This window comes from Sinohyriopsis cumingii, chromosome 6 (genome assembly GCF_028554795.1).
Source record: "Sinohyriopsis cumingii isolate HCF-2022 chromosome 6, ASM2855479v2, whole genome shotgun sequence".
Lineage (NCBI taxonomy): Eukaryota > Metazoa > Mollusca > Bivalvia > Unionida > Unionidae > Sinohyriopsis > Sinohyriopsis cumingii.
In genome coordinates this window covers 152,484,311-152,505,675 of record NC_142966.1, presented here as the reverse complement: position 1 = coordinate 152,505,675, position 21,365 = coordinate 152,484,311, and the positions used below count along the sequence as shown (strand labels likewise).

Here is a 21,365-nt window from a genome sequence, read left to right as displayed (position 1 = left end):
TTGGCTTATAAGCGAGTTTATACGCTATTCGTTTAACTTTTGTCAGGTCATTTAATCTGACAAAGAATACAGTACTTTCGTGAATCTAAGAAATTCGCTGTATTAGAACTACCCCCTACTGTTTGTTAATCGTATACACATGTGAGCTAATTGCCATGACTACGTACCTACCTACAATATTCGCGTAGTTGGACATCCTTGGTCAATTGCTACAGTGATGTGCTAAAAATAGTTTTTACTGTGGACCATCAATTACGAGTTTTCGGTGGATTTTGATCATTCGAATGGGTCCTATTTTCGTTTCTGCGCATAAATTGTCATTTCATTGAACAGTGTGTAAATTGCAATGGCAAATATTCAGATGAACATGCAGACGGCACATGATCTTTGTCATTCCTGATCACGTTAACACGTCATACATAATGAAGTTAAACTACTAATATATCAGCCTTCACAACGTTTAATGAGATGCCCGTGTACTGATTATGGTAGGTATGAGGCATTACAAAATAATATCCACGACGTCATATTGATATGACGAACTTAAATGCCGAAATTTAGAATATAATCCATAAACAAAAATACTTACGAGTTTTGTTCTAAGTTGTTTGAAAGAACGAGTTGGGTACGGCGTGGGGATTCGTCAAGCCGCCAGGCCGAGAAGTATTTATCAAAAGCGTTCATTACCTCTACTTGAAGCAAAACACGAATACAACTTTGTGTATTTATTATATACTACACAAAACACTGTTTCCAGTAGATGAAAACATTCGTTTGACTTCTGTCTTGTTATTTAATCTGACGTAGAATTCTTACATTTTATAACCGTGAAATTTCTCCAGTTATTTTATTTTTCTTTTAAAATAAATACTGAACGGTATTTACGATACATATGTATTTCCTATAAGAAAAACTAGCACCCTCAGGATATCACCACACCAATAGACACGTATGATGTCATGACAACGAAACGGATGCTGTAAAAGGTGTCACCACACCAATATAGCCAGCCAGGTTGTGTAGGATATCCCTACAAAGTCTTGACAACTTTACAATGTCTTCTCTGTCATCCAACTGAAATGGTGGTTACAATGTCATCTTCCTACCTGTGGAAATTGAAGTAAATTCTCTATTTCAGTCATTTAGGCTACCGTCCCATAATACATACATAAAGGAACGCAATACACTTCTCGTATTTAACTGCCAGACGTTAAGTATAGGTTTTTGTCTACGTGATAAATAGAATATAAACTGTGCACTTCAAGATATACTATTCTTCTAAAGATGATCTTGCATCGCAACGTTTATCTTAATTTTCTTTTCTCTAATACTATGGTAAAGTTTGCAAGCAAAAAATGCAAAATATTTATCATCTACTAATAGTAAATTATTTCTGGAACAAATGTTAGCAAAAAAATCTTTAAATCAATGTCACCTTCATATCTACCTGTTTTTGGCTAGAACATCCATATAGCCATAAGTTCAGACAGAAGTAAAACAAAAAACATGCACAGATATTTCTCAGAATTCCCTAATGACTTGATTCTTTATAGCTCATGGTTTTTGTTTCGTTGATTTATGTATAGCCGACAATGATGTTTCATGCAATCTTTAATTGTCTGAAACAAATGATTATTAAAAACGTTTAAATCGTGCATGTATGTTTGTTTAAAAATATTCAAATAATCTTCAGCAATTCCTCCAGAACGTCTGTACCAAATTAATTATAATCGTATGGCTCTAGATTTTCTGACTATTCTCTTCTTCTGAATGGTTATCAGTGAGAATGCCATTAATACCCTAATTCAATTAGTTTTCAATTTCACAAGTCACTCTTGGAATTAAAGAGAATGTACAATAAAACGAACGAACAAACAGAGGTAGGTGCATATAAGTGGCTAAGTAAAAAGATTAAACTTTAGGGCAAAAATAATGAAAGAACGAACACACGGACGAACGAACAATAAATGTAGGAAAAGAGAGACAAAATATGAGAGTTAAGAAATATTTAAATTTACGCACGTTTGAGAATAAACAAGAGGATAATCAATGACCATTCCGGTTGGAAATTTGACTGAACACAGGAATATAAATACAAGGTGCAATTTGCGACAATAAACCGGGGTTTTATTATGCAGTGTTTAATTACAACAATAATAAACGAACTATCTTTATAGTCGATAAATCTATAATCTCTTCCAATTAGAGGATTTAAAAACCATATCACAAATAAATATTTATTTGTTTAATATACCAAAGCTGGTTTTTTAATTTATCCTTGTTTTTGTTGCACAAACTGATACTAGTTGAGCTTCATAGTTTACATTGTATAAGACATGTATACTCCAGTGTTGCTTTATATTTGTCCGAAAGTAATATGGCGGTGCACGCAAAGTGTTGTGGGAAAAATAACATCGGTTATGTTACTGCAACGCGGCGAATTTATAACATGTCCTATCAAGCCACCTGTTTACGATACGTATGTGATCCCTGCAACAAAATTGGCACTCTGAATGTATCACGACGCCAGACGAGTCAATCAGCTGCTATTGCGATGTAGTCCCTTTGAAAATTAATAATATGTTTATTTTCTCTTATTTTGTTTTCTTTTGGAGAGTGCTAACCAGTCACGGATGCTATTTATATTCAATAGAAAGCAGCTTTAGCACCAACACTTAATAACATGAAACGTGTATTTCTCATGCCTCTTTACTTTTGCGTAGGCTGAGAAAGCAAACAGATGTGATTCGGCCGGTTATGAAAAGGTCGCCTGCACTAAAAAGTTCACGTTATTTTATTAAAATGCAATACTTCCAGAAACTACGACATTAACCATGCTGTTATTTGTATATGATATTTACAAGTCAGTGCATAAATTAACTGAGACAGTCTATATGCGTCTTAGCTTATACCTAGCTTACTGGATTTCATCCAAAATGTTGAAGAATGAAGAAAATAAATAAATAATGAAATTAATACGTGTAACAATGGTTGTAAATTAATTTGTACAGTATCAGAATCAAATGGCCTAAATAAATAAACTCTAAATAAATAACTTCTCGCAGTGAACAAACAAACAATTCAGAAAGCTATTTCTGATTGGACAGATTGTCTAAGCAGTTGGCCATTCCGCCATGATAACGAAATATACTTTCAAAATAGGGCATCATCCGTTTGTACAAAGCTAAGTCGGAGATGAAAATTACGTAAACGTTAGATGTATGTGCTACAGATTAAAAATACAACGGGGCACAGATGATATGTCGAGAAGCTTGTAACATATACAAACAGCTTATTCAACATGGCAAAGCGTCGGATTCGTAATACAAGGATCGCCGGTTATCGATTCAGGCAAGTTGGGGCAGAAGCATAAAGACGTCATTGGAAAAAAAACAATACTTAACTCTTCTTTCCTCGGCATGGTATAGCCTATAACGTATAAAAAAAATGCTGTTAAAAACTAACTGACAAACAGACACCATTGCGTCGCAAGAATTGGCTGCATTATGTACAACTTATCTGATCGATGACAGAAAGGCAAATAAAATTCCAATAAAACTTTCGTACAAATACGTCTCAAAGAGTCCAATGTGTCCCATATCTCCGATACAAAAACCGTATATTTTGTGATTTGAATGGTCATAAAATGTACCAAAAGCACCGAAAGTAGTTTAACTTGCTTCAGCAAAAATTAAAAATAACCGCAATAAACATGATTTTTAAAAAAGCCCCTTAGTGTGGTCTTAACATTTCAGTTTCTGTATCTCCTCACCAAAAAAGGCAATAGATACACGACTTTAGAGATATTTGCTGCGATCACGTTCTATTTCAAAGTAATTATAACATTATTAAATTATATATATATATATATATATATATATATATATATATATATATATATATATATATATATATATATATTGTACAGAGTTAACTGAGCATTTCTCGAAACTATGCAATTTTAATTATCACATGACATCATTGACCCCAACGCATATTTTGTTCTATATTTAGCTAGTGAAATATCGCGTCTTGACTTTATAGCAGATAAGAATGTCATATCGTCACGTAAAACTGGCAAAAGAAGCACCCGACTCAACTGGTGGCAAAAGCCATGATGCAATTTTCTAAATATTTATATTTTAAAACGTCGCCTATATCACGTAATTAAAAGGACCATGTATCCGTGTCCATTTGATATAATTAAAATAAGCATGCATTTGTGTTCATTCTGTGTAATTAAAAGAATCACACATTTGTATCCGTCCATTTTATGTAATGAAAATAATCGTGTATTTATGTACATTTTATGCAATTAAAGGAATCCTGCATTTGTGTCCATTTCCTTTAATGAAAAGAATCATGCATTTGTGTTAATTTTATGTAATTTAAAGAATCATGCATTTGTGTTAATTTAGTGTAATTAAAAGAATCATACTTTTTTCATATTTCATTTAATTAAAATAATCATGCATTTGTGCTAATTTAATGTAATTAAAAGAATCATACTTTTTTTCCTATTTCATTTAATTAAAAGAATCATGCATTTGTACTCATTGCATATAATGAAAGGAACCATTCATTCGTGTCCATTGCATATAATGAAAGGAACCTTGCAGGCACATGTATTCATCTCATGTAATACAAATAATCATGCATTTTCTTATACAATTTACAACACTCTCGAATATTTTACGTAAAATGTTCAACTAGTTTCATAAATGTCATACTCTTAACACATCGTACACTTAACACATCGTACCCGTAACACATTGTGCTCTTAACACATCGTACCCGTAACACATCGTGCTCTTAACACATCGTACCCGTAACACATTGTGCTCTTAACACATCGTACCCGTAACACATCGTACACTTAACACATCGTACCCGTAACACATTGTGCTCTTAACACATCGTACCCGTAACACATCGTGCTCTTAACACAGTCGTACCCTCTGTATACCATGGAGCTTAATGTGCAATAAGTATACAAATGTACATACGTCTTTTGTTAGGAGACGGCGGAAAGAAAGAGTTTAATATGGCGTCGGAATACGTCGAGGTCGTCATAAGGAATCGGGTCACAATTATTATTTCAGGTCAAATATGCACGACTGTAGTCCAAGTCTAGTTTTAGAACATTTCATTCTCCGTTTGATGGCAATACAAGAGCTAGAATAGTCATACTTAGCATTAATTTAAGATTAATTGTTTATTCTTTAGAATATGAGCATTATGGTGTGGTTGTTTGGGTGTGTTTCGTTATAAATGCACAATGAGTAATTAGGCATTAATGATGGTCAGGTTTTGAAATCTGTAACCCAGTGCACGGTGTTTTGTTTGCAGTCCAGCCTTTCAAAAGAATGCCGAATAATCCAAGACAAGAACTTCACTACGAGTTCATCTTTAAAGACACATTACAATAAGACATGATTTATTTGCTTTTGGCCACAATGGAAAGTACAGTACTGAGAAGAAAAAGAATGTAGAGACTATATTGTAAACTTAATAGTGAGCTGAGTCCACAAGTCATGTCAAACGAGTACCTTCCGTCGACTCGGAACAACACAAGAATGCTGTTTTGTATGTACTACTCCCCTTTTACGCTTATGAAATATATTTATCTTTACAGTAAGAATGAAACTGGAATCCAACTGAAATTTAGAAAAATAATAGCATCAATAAATATCGACGCGTGGAAGTCAGAGAAGATACAAAAGTGATGTGTGTGATGTGATTTTGATTTTTAACGTAGCTTTAACAATTTTTCAGTCATATCGCTACGATGTCTGCAATATGGCAGTTTATAGTGATGTCTAGCACTGGGGCATCATGCCGCAGACATGTAGCATGATGTCCCACCCAGTCACATTATCCTGACACCAGGCCGACCAGTCCTAACACTAACCTCTTAATGCTGAACGCCAAGCGAGGCAGCTGTTAGTACCATTTTTTAAGTCTCTGGTATGACTCGGCCAGGGATCGAACCCACGACCTCCCGCGTCCGAGGCGGACGCTCTAACCACTATGCCACCGGAGCTGTCAGATACAAAAGTAGTTCTAATCTGGGTGTGATATGGGTGGGTATTTATACACGAACAAAATTAAATATGTATTTGTTCCAAGACGATGGAAAGGGAGGGGGCAATATAGCGTAGTGATGCGTCGTGGCCGTCAGACCAAAACGTATGCATACTTCATATCAAATATATTCTTTCCCCACTAATCGGAACAAAACAAAACGCTTACCATATATTTTTAGCTATACAGCGTGAAGGGATTTTTTTATAAAAAAAACCTGGGATATAAAAAATATTCTACTCAATGCAAATCAAAATATCGACGTGATGATGTCTGTGAAAACATATAAATACTTCCAGCTAGAATGTGCAATACGGAAATACGGATTGAACATTCGCATCCGATGCTAGATCAGTCGTGTAAGATTTAATAAATATCTAACAAAATCATTTAAAAGCGAGAGAAACACGAAGACGGTATCGTGACGTGATAGCAGAAACAAGACGTTTGTGCAGCTGTGTGATAAGTAAAGCACGGAGTTTATACATGTACTGCTTAGTGACACCGGAATCTCGATTTTTTTTTAAAAGTCACTGAATAATTCAATAGAGTATATTTACACTATCGTCTGTTTGTACCCTTTCCTGATTTTAAATAAAGAAAAGAATCAAGGATATAAAAAAAAATTAATAAAGCCCTTCGTCATTTCATTTATTCTATGTGTAATTTCTGACCTGCTTATCGCCAGATGGTTTCTTAAACTGTCATCTTGTTCGCGTTTCAAACCAAACGGAAGCAGTCGATGGAAGCAACCTGACAGACTGTTCACTTTCGTTGTCCGTTTCTTTGGAACAACCAGATTTCAATAAAACTGTGTCGCCTGCATCGATTATTTGCAATTTCTTGTTGTGATATTTCAACAAAACGTGAACAAATAAACTGTGTAACTCATGTATATATGTGTTTAATGTAATATAACTAAATTACGTATTATTCACAGCTTATCGAAAACGGCGAATTATATGACATCTGTTGTTTGAAAAAAAAAAATAGGCTCACCCAAGCAAATATGGCGACCATGTTACTAAAGAAACTCACGTTTGGTTTAAAACGCCAACGGGTTGCCAGTGTTAGGGACGATCTGGCGTTAATCCGTTTCGAAATGATCAATTGATGCATAAAATAACCGTGCTGTGTGCATTTTCATTATATCCTTGATGACATTTTTAACAATCGGTAAATGGGAGGGATACAAACAAACGGAAGGGTAAGCGAATAATATACCTGATGCATGCAGCTGTTGACATTTACATATTTATTCATTTCAAAAGCTTCATATAATATGACTTTCATGTGAAAACCTCTATTACTGCAGCAAGAGTGTGTAAAAACATTTTAATTGTACATGACATTTTGGCAGACTCACAGTTCTTTAGAATATTTCTATTTGATCATCGCATTCTGTGAGCGATATCGTGTGCACTCCGCTGCAATTCTTCCATAGATGATGCTTTACAGTAGTCGGCTTAAATATGCACCCCTCATACAAAATACGCGTGTGTGTGTGTGTGTGTGTGTGTGTGTGTGTGTGTGCGTGTGTGTGATTTGGATTTTTAACGCAGCATTAACATTTGTTCAGTCATATTGCTACGATGTCTGCAATGTGGCAGTTTATAGTCATGTCTAGCACTGGGGCATCATGCCGCAGACATGTAGTATGATGTCCCACCCAATCACATTATCCTGACACCGGGCCGACCAGTCTTAACACTAACCTCTTAATGCTGTGCGACAAGCGAGGTATCTGCTAGAACCATTTTTGTAAGTCTTTGGTATGACTCGGCCGGGGATCGAGCCCACGACCTCCCACATCCGAGGCGGACGCTCTAGCCACTCGGCCACCGGAGCGGTACAAAATACGTTACTATTATTATTATTATTATTAGTAGTAGTAGTAGTAGTAGTAGTAGTAGTATGCCGAATGCCGGCATGACCTTGAGATAGCAGTCACAGTTTTACATTAGTTTGTTTAGTTCCACACAAAGAATCTCGGAGGTCCGAGATGCCGCCTTCTGACTCTTATTTTAGGGCAGTTGCATCATTAAGTGTGGAATCACCCCATTTTCAAAATAGTATCCTCCATTACCTACTCTCTCTTTCTTTTTCCTTTCTGTTCTCCTCTTTGCTTTTTTCGCTTTTTTTTCCGCACCTACAAAGTGTCTCCCAGGGCGATTAGCCCATATTCAATACGCAAGTGGTTTTACACACACTTTTCAACGAGCTCTCACGAATTTGATTGTTAATTTTAATTTATATATGCCTCGTCTATCAATATTATATTGACCAAAGTGTAACTGAAGCTGAACATAGCTGAGCCGTGTTGACTTCTCACACTTCCAGTAGTAATATAGCGAACTTTGGAAAAAGTAAAGGATTTTCCAAATCATATTCCATGCCATACACTACGAAGAACATGAGGCTACTGTGATGTTTTACCCCAACCCCTTGTATTATACATGTATTTATAAGTCTGTAAGTGGAGCCAGGTAAGCTTTGTTTTTCCAAGTGCCTAAGTTGGCTAATCCTCTTACGTAACCCAGTCTTTGTTTGAGCTCTTGAGTGGAAATCTGGCGGGAATCTTTGTACATGGGAACACGTGACGTAGACAACTTCAAAGAGCCGGAAGCCGACAATGGTAGGCTGGACAGTACATGGGGACACACAGACTGACATTTTTATGATTGACAGTTCGATCAAATGACCAGAGTCCGTCGCCATCCAATCGGGATGCGTTGTAGGTGGGACTTGATTCGAGAAGCTGGAATAAGACTTGTACAAGCCTGAAATTCGTCAGTTGGTGTTTAAGAGTCGCAGTGACACACACTCCGTTAGCCATTCGTAAAAATTGGCGGAATTTAGGAAATTCATGAAATAGCTTCGATCAGGAAGCTTTCGGGGGACGAAAGAATCTCAGAGAATTTCGGGGGACGAAAGAATCTCAGAGAATTTCGGGGGACGAGAGAAGTTCAGAGAATTTCGGGTGACGGTGAGAGATACCGAGTGAATTTCGGGTGACCTCAAGGGATACCGTCAAGGGTTCCGGATACTAGAAGAGGAACCGGAAGTCAAGATAACGGCAAGGAACAAGGATTATAGAAGAGGAAGCGGAAGTGGAGATCAAGAAAGGAGAAAAAGACAAGGGAACGAAGAGATTTAGATGAGTAGCACTCAAGAAGGGAAAAATCTCCTCACACTGTGAACTCAAATGATGATCAAAGGGATCATTGGGTGAAAGAGAAACATTGATTACTTTAAATTCTTTTAAATTTCATTTATTAAATTGTTATTGTTTAAATTTCATCTTTGTATTTCTTTTAATTTAACTGTCGGCATTGCTGACTGGGGGCTCGTAGCCATAAATATATTTAGTCAATAAATAATATAGTGTCCAGAATTAACCTTCTGAATAAGGACCAGGGGAACTTCTCATAATTCGTTAAAGTCTATAAGAAGAACCCCACCCCTAGACAACCACTACACCCCCACAGTGGGCGCTTCGTCCGGGATATGAATTAGACATATATATTATTTTGGGACTTAAAGTTATTGGTAGAAGTATTAGTGAACAGTGTGAGATATTTTCCATTCTTTGTATTTGAAATTTTGTGATTTTCTCATCTTGTATTTTTATTGTCATATGTGCAGGCTTTGTAGATCTTCCATTCATAGCAGTACGTGTGAAGCAGATATCGAACAAATATCTTACCTGAACGAAACTAGTTGTTGTCGACAGGTAAGTATTTAAACTGGTATTACAAATATCTGTATATTGTTTGAATTTTGAGACAAGGTATCACTTTACATTAGTATAATGGCTACCGAACGACAAATGATAAAGGAATACCGCGCCATGGGGTCGGAAGATCTTGGATACGAGGGAGATCGCCTGGCAACCTTTGTAGAAGAAAGGATCAAGGAATGGAAGGCCGAAAAAGCAGCGGAAAGAGAAGCCCAGAGAGAACTAGCCAAGATAGCAGCGGACCAAGAGTTAGCCAAGATAGCCGCGGACCGAGAAGCCCAGAGAGAACTAGCCAAGATAGCAGCGGACCGAGAAGCCCAGAGAGAACTAGCCAAGATAGCAGCGGACCAAGAGTTAGCCAAGATAGCAGCGGACCGAGACGCCCAGAAAGAGCTGGAGCTAGCCAGACTCGCTCACACTCTGGAGATGGAAAAGGTCAGAGTTGAAGCTAGGACCAACGGACGGGACGACGCCAGTACAAGCTCTGGAACAACCGGCCGACCTTTCATCGACCACCGGATAGTCCAGATCAACATGTCACGCTTCAATGATAGGGAGGAGGCTATTGACGATTTTCTCGTCCAGTTTGAGAAACTCGCACGCGCTCATCAGGTCCCTGAACAGCACTGGGCCATTAATGTCTCAGCCTTTTTGCAAGGTGCAGCTCGGGAAGTCTACCACGGCTTAACTGCAGAAGAGGCTGATGACTACACTGCCCTCAAGAAGGCGCTTCTCTGCCATTATCGGCTGACCGCCGAGACTTACCGGAAACTTTTCCGGGACTCGGTGAAAAAGGTAACAGAGACCCACTCTCAATTCCACAACCGTGTTCGAGGTTTATTTGAGAAGTGGATGAAAATGGCCGAAGTCGAACGCACGTACGAAGGGCTACGCGAGGTAATACTCAAGGAACATGTCCTGGGTACTTACCGTCGCGAGTTGACAGTTTTCTTAGCAGAAAGAGAACACCGGACGCTCGAAGAGATCGCTAACATGGCGGAGCGATACGAGCAGGCGCACTCGAAGAGTGGAGGTTCCGGGGTTGCTGACCGACCCCGACCCTCTGAGTCGCGTCGTATGGGGGAGGTTGAGCCGGCTGTCCGTAACCGTCAGGGCGACGGGAAGGTCGGAGGGGCACCTACAGGTAGGGCTGCCGCCTATCGACCTGGACAGGCCTCACCCACGAAACCAGGACTTGCAAGTCGGCGAGGGCCGCCGACATGTTTTAATTGCAAGCGCCTGGGGCATTTTGCCAGGGACTGTCCCAAGGGCAGGCAGACCCAGGTGAATGTCGTAGCTAAGAAGGAATGTGTGCCGGAAGCGAGTCGCAACCCAGCCAACCTTGCGGCCGCAACTGTCAATGGTGAAGGCGCCACCATCTTGTATGACACTGGGTGCAGCGTCCCCGCGCTTGTCGACAAGAAATATGTCAAGCCGGAGGACTATACAGGGGAGGTAATAGAAGTTCAGTACGCGAACTGCGCGCGTGACTCATTACCAGTAGCTGTCATTGACCTCGATTCACCATACGTGAAGGGGAAAATTGAAGCTGCTTGCTTGGAGGGGCTATCACATGACGTCATATTGGGTTGCCGTTATGTGTTACCCCAGCCGAACCCCGAAACCTGCACACCTATGCCAGTGAGTGCTGTTGAAACCAGGGCCATGAGTCGACAGCCGAAACAAAAGCCAATCCAAGTTACATCGACACCGGTTAGTAATGTTATTCCAGCGGAGTTAAGGAAGCTGCAACAGGAGGACGCAACTCTGGCGCAGTTGCACAAACACGCAGAAGCGGGAACAGAAAGGGAAACTCCGAACGGCGCGGTGAAGTTTGTCTACAAGAAGGGAATCTTGTATCGCCACGCCAGGAAACACAACGAACACTTCAAGCAAGTCGTCGTGCCAAAGGAAAAGCGTTGCGAAGTACTGAAACTTGCACACGAGAGTCTCATGGGTGGACACATGGGAATTGCTAAGACGCGTGACCGTCTTGTAAAAGAGTTTTACTGGCCAGGGGTCCAGGGAGACGTAAAACGGTTCTGTCTCTCCTGTGACAAATGCCAGAGGATGGCACCGAAAACGGATCAGCGACCCATCCCTTTGGGGAGTACGCCCCTTATCGATGAACCCTTTAGACGTGTTGCCATGGATTTAATCGGACCGATAAAACCCGCGTCTGCGCACGGAAATCTCAAACGAGCTAGGGCGCAACAGGCGAAAAATTACAATAAGCGCGCAAAACCACGTCAGTTTGAGGTAGGGGACAAAGTGTTGTTGTTGTTGCCCCAGGAACACAACAAGTTGCAAGTTTCCTGGAGGGGTCCATACGTCGTCACCAAGAAGGTCGGAGGTCAAACCTACCGGATACAGCTACCGACGAAAGAGAAATTGTACCATGCCAATTTGCTCAAGAGGTACCGGGAAAGGGAGACCGCCAGCGATTTTGTTGTCGCAGCGATAGTCACCGAGGATATCGAAGGCGATACGGAAGGTGCTAACACTGTCCCGAGCTGTCCATTAACGAGGGCCGAGACTCCGTCGGACGTGGAGTGTGACCCCATGTTAACTGAAGGGCAGCGGAACGAGATAGAGACCTTGCTGGCCGGATATTCCGACGTGCTAACAGAAAAACCCGGGAGGACGACGCTTGTCGAGTTCGGGTTAAAGATGGTGGACGACCGACCAGTTCAGCGTAAACCCTACCCCTTGCCCCACGCGAAACGACAAGTTGTAAGGGAAGAAATCGAGCAGATGATTGCTCTGGGAGTAATCGAACCTGCCGACTCTCCGTACAGCTCACCAGTAGTCTTAGTGCAGAAGAAGGACGGCACCCATCGGTTCTGCGTCGACTACCGGAAGCTGAATCAGGTGACAGAATTTCAAGTTGAAATGCTACCTGACCCCGAACATATCTTCGCTTCGGTCTCGAAAGCGAAATATTTTTCCAAACTGGATTTGTCCAAGGGGTATTGGCAAATTCCGGTAAGGAAAGAAGACCGACCGAAGCTTGCTTTTGCTACTCCCGACGGGACATACCAATGGTTGGTGATGCCGTTCGGGGTACAAAACGCGCCCAGCGTCTTTACCAGAATGATGCGGAAGTTGTTGGAGCCCTTGCGCGATAGGGGTGTCCACAACTTCATGGATGACCTCTTGTTAGCTACAGAGACATGGGGTGAACATCTCGCTCTGTTAGCTGACGTTTTGGAGCGGCTACGTCAGGAGGGCTTGACAGCCCGCCCTTCCAAATGTCACCTTGGTTTCAGGACATTAGACTATTTAGGACATACCCTGAGCCAAGGCACGCTGTCTCCAGAGAAGTCGAAGGTGGAGCAGTTGAGAAACGCCGCACGCCCCACCACGAAAACGGAAGTGAGGTCATTCCTGGGACTGGCCGGATATTACCGGAGGTATGTCGCTAATTTCAGCGCGATTGCGGGCCCGTTGTCTGACCTAACCAAGAAACGGACCCCGAGTAAGTTCGTTTGGACAGATGCGTGTGAGCACGCATTCCAAACGCTAAAGGATAGACTTACATCCGACGCAGTTGTTCGTCTACCGGACTTGGATAAAGAATTCGTTCTGCGCACCGATGCATGCGACACGGGACTGGGAGCAGTACTGCTCCAGGAGCATGACAAGACGCTTTTTCCTGTCGCATACGGCAGCCGGAAGTTGTCTGCTGCCGAGAAGAATTACTCAGTATCGGAGAGGGAATGTCTCGGAATCGTGTTCGGCATATCACGGTTCGAGCGATACCTATATGGACGTAAGTTCATATTGGAGACCGACCACCAACCACTCGCCTATCTGGCGCAGGCAAAGTTGTCCAATGGTCGATTGATGCGATGGTCGCTGTTTTTACAGCAGTACCAGATGCAGATCAGATACGTGAAAGGATCTGAAAACGTGGGCGCAGATTTCATGAGTAGAAGCGCCGAAATGATATAGATCATTTGTTATATTTTCGTGTTCATACTCAGTTTAGCATTTAGTTCATTTTGCTGATTTTGTTCTTTATATCGTGTAACACTTTTGCTTTTTTAGTTTGAGTGAATAAAATCCTGATTTTATTCTCAAGCGTGGGGGGATGTGATGTTTTACCCCAACCCCTTGTATTATACATGTATTTATAAGTCTGTAAGTGGAGCCAGGTAAGCTTTGTTTTTCCAAGTGCCTAAGTTGGCTAATCCTCTTACGTAACCCAGTCTTTGTTTGAGCTCTTGAGTGGAAATCTGGCGGGAATCTTTGTACATGGGAACACGTGACGTAGACAACTTCAAAGAGCCGGAAGCCGACAATGGTAGGCTGGACAGTACATGGGGACACACAGACTGACATTTTTATGATTGACAGTTCGATCAAATGACCAGAGTCCGTCGCCATCCAATCGGGATGCGTTGTAGGTGGGACTTGATTCGAGAAGCTGGAATAAGACTTGTACAAGCCTGAAATTCGTCAGTTGGTGTTTAAGAGTCGCAGTGACACACACTCCGTTAGCCATTCGTAAAAATTGGCGGAATTTAGGAAATTCATGAAATAGCTTCGATCAGGAAGCTTTCGGGGGACGAAAGAATCTCAGAGAATTTCGGGGGACGAAAGAATCTCAGAGAATTTCGGGGGACGAGAGAAGTTCAGAGAATTTCGGGTGACGGTGAGAGATACCGAGTGAATTTCGGGTGACCTCAAGGGATACCGTCAAGGGTTCCGGATACTAGAAGAGGAACCGGAAGTCAAGATAACGGCAAGGAACAAGGATTATAGAAGAGGAAGCGGAAGTGGAGATCAAGAAAGGAGAAAAAGACAAGGGAACGAAGAGATTTAGATGAGTAGCACTCAAGAAGGGAAAAATCTCCTCACACTGTGAACTCAAATGATGATCAAAGGGATCATTGGGTGAAAGAGAAACATTGATTACTTTAAATTCTTTTAAATTTCATTTATTAAATTGTTATTGTTTAAATTTCATCTTTGTATTTCTTTTAATTTAACTGTCGGCATTGCTGACTGGGGGCTCGTAGCCATAAATATATTTAGTCAATAAATAATATAGTGTCCAGAATTAACCTTCTGAATAAGGACCAGGGGAACTTCTCATAATTCGTTAAAGTCTATAAGAAGAACCCCACCCCTAGACAACCACTACACCCCCACAGCTACCAGCCAATCACTGCAGTTCAGAAGGAGTTTTCTCCCGCGTAAGATTTGAAAGACCTTTGTATTAGTTTCGCAACTTTTCGGTCAATTCTTCGGATCGTACCTCGGATGTATAGCTGCCATTCATTCCACCTCGGCTATTTATGAAATAAAGATTGACTGATACGTTGCGTATGTATCGAAATATGTTTACAACTTTCCGGTCAGTCCAAAGGTCAATCCAGTCACAGAGTTAGACGATGTGGTCCGAATAGATTGCGTATCTTTTTGTGCGAAGAAATATCCAGCGTACAAAATGTATGATTTTTCTGCAAATTGCTAAGCCAACATATACCCAAAGCATATTGTCTGTTTTGCAGAAATAGCCGCGTAAGTCTGAATGCATATACTTTGTTCGATTAAGATTTTAGATTTTAAATTCACGTCGCTAATTAACCAGTCGGAGGCAGACGTTTTAGTCGTTATGTGTAAGTTGGGCCGGATACCAGTCAACAAGCGGTACCTGTAGGTTAGAAGAAGACTGGTCTCACTGAATTTTGTGTCTAATCCAGTAAACCTGTGAAACGTATCATATGTGATCTTCAACGTGCCAGCATGTTGATGTTATTATGAGATTTTACGGTACATCTCGGTATCGCCATTACGCTTTGGAATATTAGCTAAATGATATTTTATCGATACGGGATCTTCTATTAAAACTCTTATGATTAACTCGAGGATATATTACAAAGATCACGCGAAGAAATCTGTTACGTTTCACATCGATATCATTTTCAGCATTGAAGACAATCTCATAACACCTGTGCAGTATACACCTAAGAATAAAGGTAATTTACTGGAATTCTCTCGACCTTTGACTCATCAAATATGCGGTTATCTCAACTCCCTAATGATATCGTGGAAATCAGGCTTTGATAGGAGCATGTTTTCCCTATACATGATTACATCTAGCGATGACACATTGCAAGTCAACGTTTATTTATAGCACGCTTCCTAGAGTACCGTTCAAAGGAAATACCGAGATCCGATGTCATATAATACTCCAGTAGGTCATGGTCTGCGAGATTTTATGCGTTTTATATTTTCAGCGAAGAGAGAAGTCATTACTTTGTCGGAGCAATCATTAAACGACGGCAAATCTGGGTCTGTAGTGTTCGTAGTTGGGCTAAGGTTATACTCGATTAAAGTGGTAACTACACAAGCCTGGCACAAAGCTGTTCTGATGCAATACAGACAGAAAAGTAGTATGACGGAGTCTATCATTGATTTCGTAATATTTGAAGATCTACATATCTCCTGTCTGCATTAGGGATTAATGACGTAATTTATCCATAGACTGTTTACATCTGGGAATATTTCTAGCAAGGGTTTCACAAGTATCTGCTTATACCAAACCGAGACCACAAAAGATAATTACATTAGTATAGATATCTGAACTTCAAATGCACCTTTGTTTCCTTCAGGGAATATATCCTCTTTTTATATCAGAGTATACTGTTATAGCTGTATAATACATGCAGTGTATCTCGCCTACTTGCATAACGTTTATGCAATTAATCCGGTTATGCAAATAAACAGTAGCCGACTTAAACCAAAATAAATCAGTTTCACCCATGAAATAAATGACATATTTGCAATCGACACGCAGTCTCGACGCATAATAACTAAGAATAAACTTCAAATAGACTGAAGACTACGAATGAGATAAATCACTCATTGCAATTTTTATATATTAAATAATTAAAGGGACCCATCCCATACATTATTCTAACTGCCCCATTTTAAATAACTGTATCTTAATCCCTAAAAGTCCATAAAGTCCACGACCTTCATTTTATTATTATGATACACAGTTGCCATTAAAAGGTCCTCTTAAAAAAAAAAATCATTGAAAGCAGCGCATAGAATCTGTATCAAGTGTGATGGTCTTGTACAAAAAAGAGAATCATTACTTAATTCCATAATAGACAAGTAAAAAGCAAGCTTGGCTTTTACTATACAAATGACACTCACACGAAACTTATATTTGCATAACGGCAACATTTTTCTGACAGTTGGCAATGCAAATATCGGAATAACCAAGTAGAAATATGCGTATAAGGAATAAAATTGTATGATAAAAGTACATACTAAGATTTGTGATGGAGATTGTGTTTACTTTTTATATTTTCATTGGTAGTGTCGATAAATACCTGTAAGTTAACAGAGGGTTAAAACACACCTCGAGGTAAACAACTGTAAGATAAAAATAAATTTATGTTCAGACTAGATAACGCAATCGGACTCTAAAACAAACAAATAAAACAAGGCATGAATATTAACCAATGCCAACAATCCTATCGATTCGTGTTGAACGCATGAAAACATTAGCTCAAGAAAACAGTAAAAAAATAAATTTAAAACAAAATGTACGGACGCAATTGGGGTAAGGTGCGCTGCCCATGATTTTAATCCAGTGGAGGATCCAGAAATATGGGGTGGGGCGTAAACAAGTAGGCGTCTGGTCTGTGGGACGGAATCCCCAGTGGGAGATGTCTCCAGAAGCTATTGCGTGTTCATATTGGGCATAGTTTTAGCCGCGAAATTTAGTATTGTTTTGCGGTCGTTTGTGATGGGGTGGAAGAGACGTAAACACTGTCTTTTCAATGTTTCAGTTTCATTATTGAAAGCAAAACGCATCAATAGGATGCATACGAAATTCCAGAAGAATAGTATATATATAAAACTGTAAAGGACTGGTCGCTTCTATTTTTATTATAGAGAAACATATTTTATTTTTATTTTATGCTTCTGACTGGTGTAGGATTCGTAAATTCTTATATTATGAAGGTAAGTAAAGGACTTACATACACATTCATTCACTAGACAATTACTAAAATCCACATCTACGTGTCTACCTACCAATTTACCCAATAATCTGTAGACTACATGCTTCTTTTGACCAATACAAGGCATTTAGCCGTCACACTAAAACGTACTTGATAAGTATCGCTATCCATACTGTGTGATAAAAATCTAGTAGTATATATTTGGACCAAAAATCTTGCGCACCCTCGGGTTCTTCTTTATTTGTATATTACAAATGTAATTTTTAAGCTATGAAACAAACAGCGTGTAAATCTTCTACTTCAAAAACGGAGAAACCAAAGGGAATATACTGCTAAGAATATAAACAATGGAGCTTTGTTCGAAAAATATTAAAATAATATGTGAGAATTTCGTTTGCATCAGATCACATGTGTTTCTGTTTTACTATCCTTCTTTCTTCTCTTCTAACTTTCTTTTGTATTGCATGGTTTGGGAAGTCGTAATAAAAAATAAATCCTGATTAAAGATATATGTTGCGAATCGTTCTGTTCATATATATGAAAACCCCAACTTTGTGCAAAGGATTTACTGTTTTAACTGAATGGAGGCATGCATGCGTACGTACGTTGCGTGCGTGCGTACGTACATACATACATACATACATGCATGCATGCATGAATGCGTATGTACGTAACGTGCGTGCGTGTGTGCGTACATACATACATACATACATACATACATACATACATACATACATTGCTATGTATGATTTTGTACAATGAATATTTGAAGAGACGTTGATTAGTAAGTTATAAGATATCTGAGATTTGGCCAGATTGTGCTTACTGAGTCATCAGATATCTGAGACAAGTCCAGGCGATGTTTGCTACGTCACAAGGTAACTTAGACTTGGCCTGATGATGTTTACTAAGTCATAAGGTATCCGAGACTTGGCCTGACAGGAGGTATAGGAGACATGATGCTACTTATTAAGTGATAAGGTATTTGAACCGTGACGATGTATACTACTTCAAACAGTATCTGAGACTTCACTAGGGGATGTACATTATGTCATAAGGTATTTGAGACCAGGCCAGACGATGCTTATTGAGTCATAAGGTATCTGAGACTAGGCTTACTAATCCATGAGGTCTGAGACTTGACGATGCATACTCAGTCATAAGGTATCTGAGACTAGGCTTACTAATCCATGAGGTCTTGAGACACGGCTAAACGATGCTTACTAAGTCATAAGGCATCCGAGACTTGACTATGCTTACCAAGTGATCAGTTATTCTGAGACTTGGCCAGACGATGCTTACTAAGTCACACTGTATCCGAGACTTGACAGTGGTTAATAAGTGATAAGGTATCTGAGACTTGAGAATCTGAATCTGACATTGCTGTTCATATACCGTATACATACATACATACATACATACATACATACATACATACATACATACATACATACATGCATACATACATACGTTCATACATATATACATGCATACATACATACAGACATACATACATACTGCAAGCTGGTAGCACACACACACACACACACACATATATATATATATATATATATATATATATATATATATATATATATATATATATATATATATATATATATATATATATACCCATACATACGAAATTGAAAGCATTGTTTAAGGAAAAAAAAAAGCAAACACAATAAATTATATGCACACGAAACATAAAATTACTATCGTGTGACATATTCCCAACTGCTGTATGTATCTAATTATGAAAATAATGTGTTTCAAAGTTTTAAGAAGATATACTAATTATCAAATAAAATGTCTCTAAATTTGCAATTGCATTTAATTTTATATCCTTCCTACCTGTATACCCTCCCCAATTCGTTATAAAATCAGATTTATATAGATTGCATTTAACATTACACTCACTAAACATGGATTATGATGTACTTTCAACTGGTAAATGCCCGGTAGTATAGTATCTGTTTCTAAGTGATCAATGATATAAACAATATGAACATAAACAAGATGACGTTATAGCTTACATTTTTAAACTAATTTTCTTATTCTTTAACGAATAATTGACATGGAGATTTGCATATACAGCACAGATTAAGGATATTTTAATACATAAAAATACATAAACTGGATCTTAAAGATACATATTTCTCTATTGATAACTATCTCTAACATTTATGAATAAATAGAGATAAACATTTTTATTAATATTTTATTATGTAAAGTGCACATTTAAAAACGATGTAAACAAAAAATAAAAAATGAATAAATTTAAAATTTAAAAAATGTATTGTATCTCGGATATATATATATATATATATATATATATATATATATATATATATATATATATATATATATATACGTACGTGTCAATCTAGTGAACAAATAAATTAAATAAAATATATTGCAAAATAATTACCTTTATCGCCCAGTTCCGTTTCAGTGAAGCCCATTGGGTTGATTTTTCCTCTGAATCAAATTAAACATATTCCGGGTACCGGGTGGTTGTTATAGTATCCGCTTTCATCATTTGGCATAAGCTTTTCTTCCCTGAAAGCAAGCCGTTACAGCTGCTGCGCTGCTGTTGCTTCAGATACGATTGTAAACAATACAGATTCACACAAAAACGTAACTCGCTAATCCGAAAACCATACTCCGGTTTCCGACTTCAGCCACATCCTTCTGTAAAGGCCTTTTCGGTGCTTTCTGTCTGATGCCATACTAAATATATAAATTTTACAATTTTACGGCATACAAATTCAACTCGACTTTTCAATCAACTGAAAGGTGAAAGTGGGTAGAAATACTGTTGTGCTAATTCCACGAGACAACTGTTCAAGTTGTACAGAAATAGCACGTCTGAGAACTATCTCCATCATACCAAGGACCTGGTGCAGTGACGTCATTACCCGAGACATATTTGGCGTTGCTATGCTGATAACGTTATAGGCAAGGGGGCAAACCAACAATGTTCAGCATACGCACCGCGAGATACAATTATCAAAGTCAGCCAACTTTGGGCCTCCTTGAATTAAAAAAGAAGAAGAGAAGAAAAAGTATAAAAAATGCGGAGCTTACTATTGTCTTCTTTTATCTTATCAACTGTTTTGCTGCTTCTTGTTTTGTGTACATAGCTGTAATTTTCTCCAACATTAGTTACATGGGAGCAGAAATTACAACAATGCGTGAGAAGGATGTATGTATTAGTAAATGATGCAATACGTATCGGCGGCCTTAAGGTCACATGTGTGCATTTCTGCACATGAATATTTGTGCATAAATAGAAAAAAGAAACAGGTATTGAATGCCTAGTACAACTGCAAGGAACATATTTGGCTTTGCAAAAGACATTGTTATTTTTCATATTAACCAAACTTCTAGGGTTCTTTATTTATGGCGAAAATTTATTTTTGTTTTTATTTTTATTTTGCTAAATCTGATTGGTTTAAATAGTGTTGTAAGACAAGTCCTTAAAGTTTAGCTTTGGTCCTTCCCCTGCATAGTAAACGGCAAAGGCACATTAACATTATGATATCAACGAT

General features: G+C 38.9%; 1 protein-coding gene across 1 annotated transcript in view; it reads right to left on the bottom strand.

The window, feature by feature from the left end:
* LOC149798283 (rho GTPase-activating protein 6-like) overlaps positions 1 to 20,707 on the bottom strand; it is a 190,094-nt gene extending 169,387 nt beyond the window's left edge. The window contains exon 1 of the mRNA XM_089963427.1: positions 20,243 to 20,707. Coding sequence (XP_089819553.1) covers positions 20,243 to 20,276 — 34 coding nt within the window. The 5' untranslated portion in view covers positions 20,277 to 20,707. The remainder of the gene's footprint in view (positions 1 to 20,242) is intronic.
* Between the last annotated feature and the right edge of the window lie 658 nt (positions 20,708 to 21,365).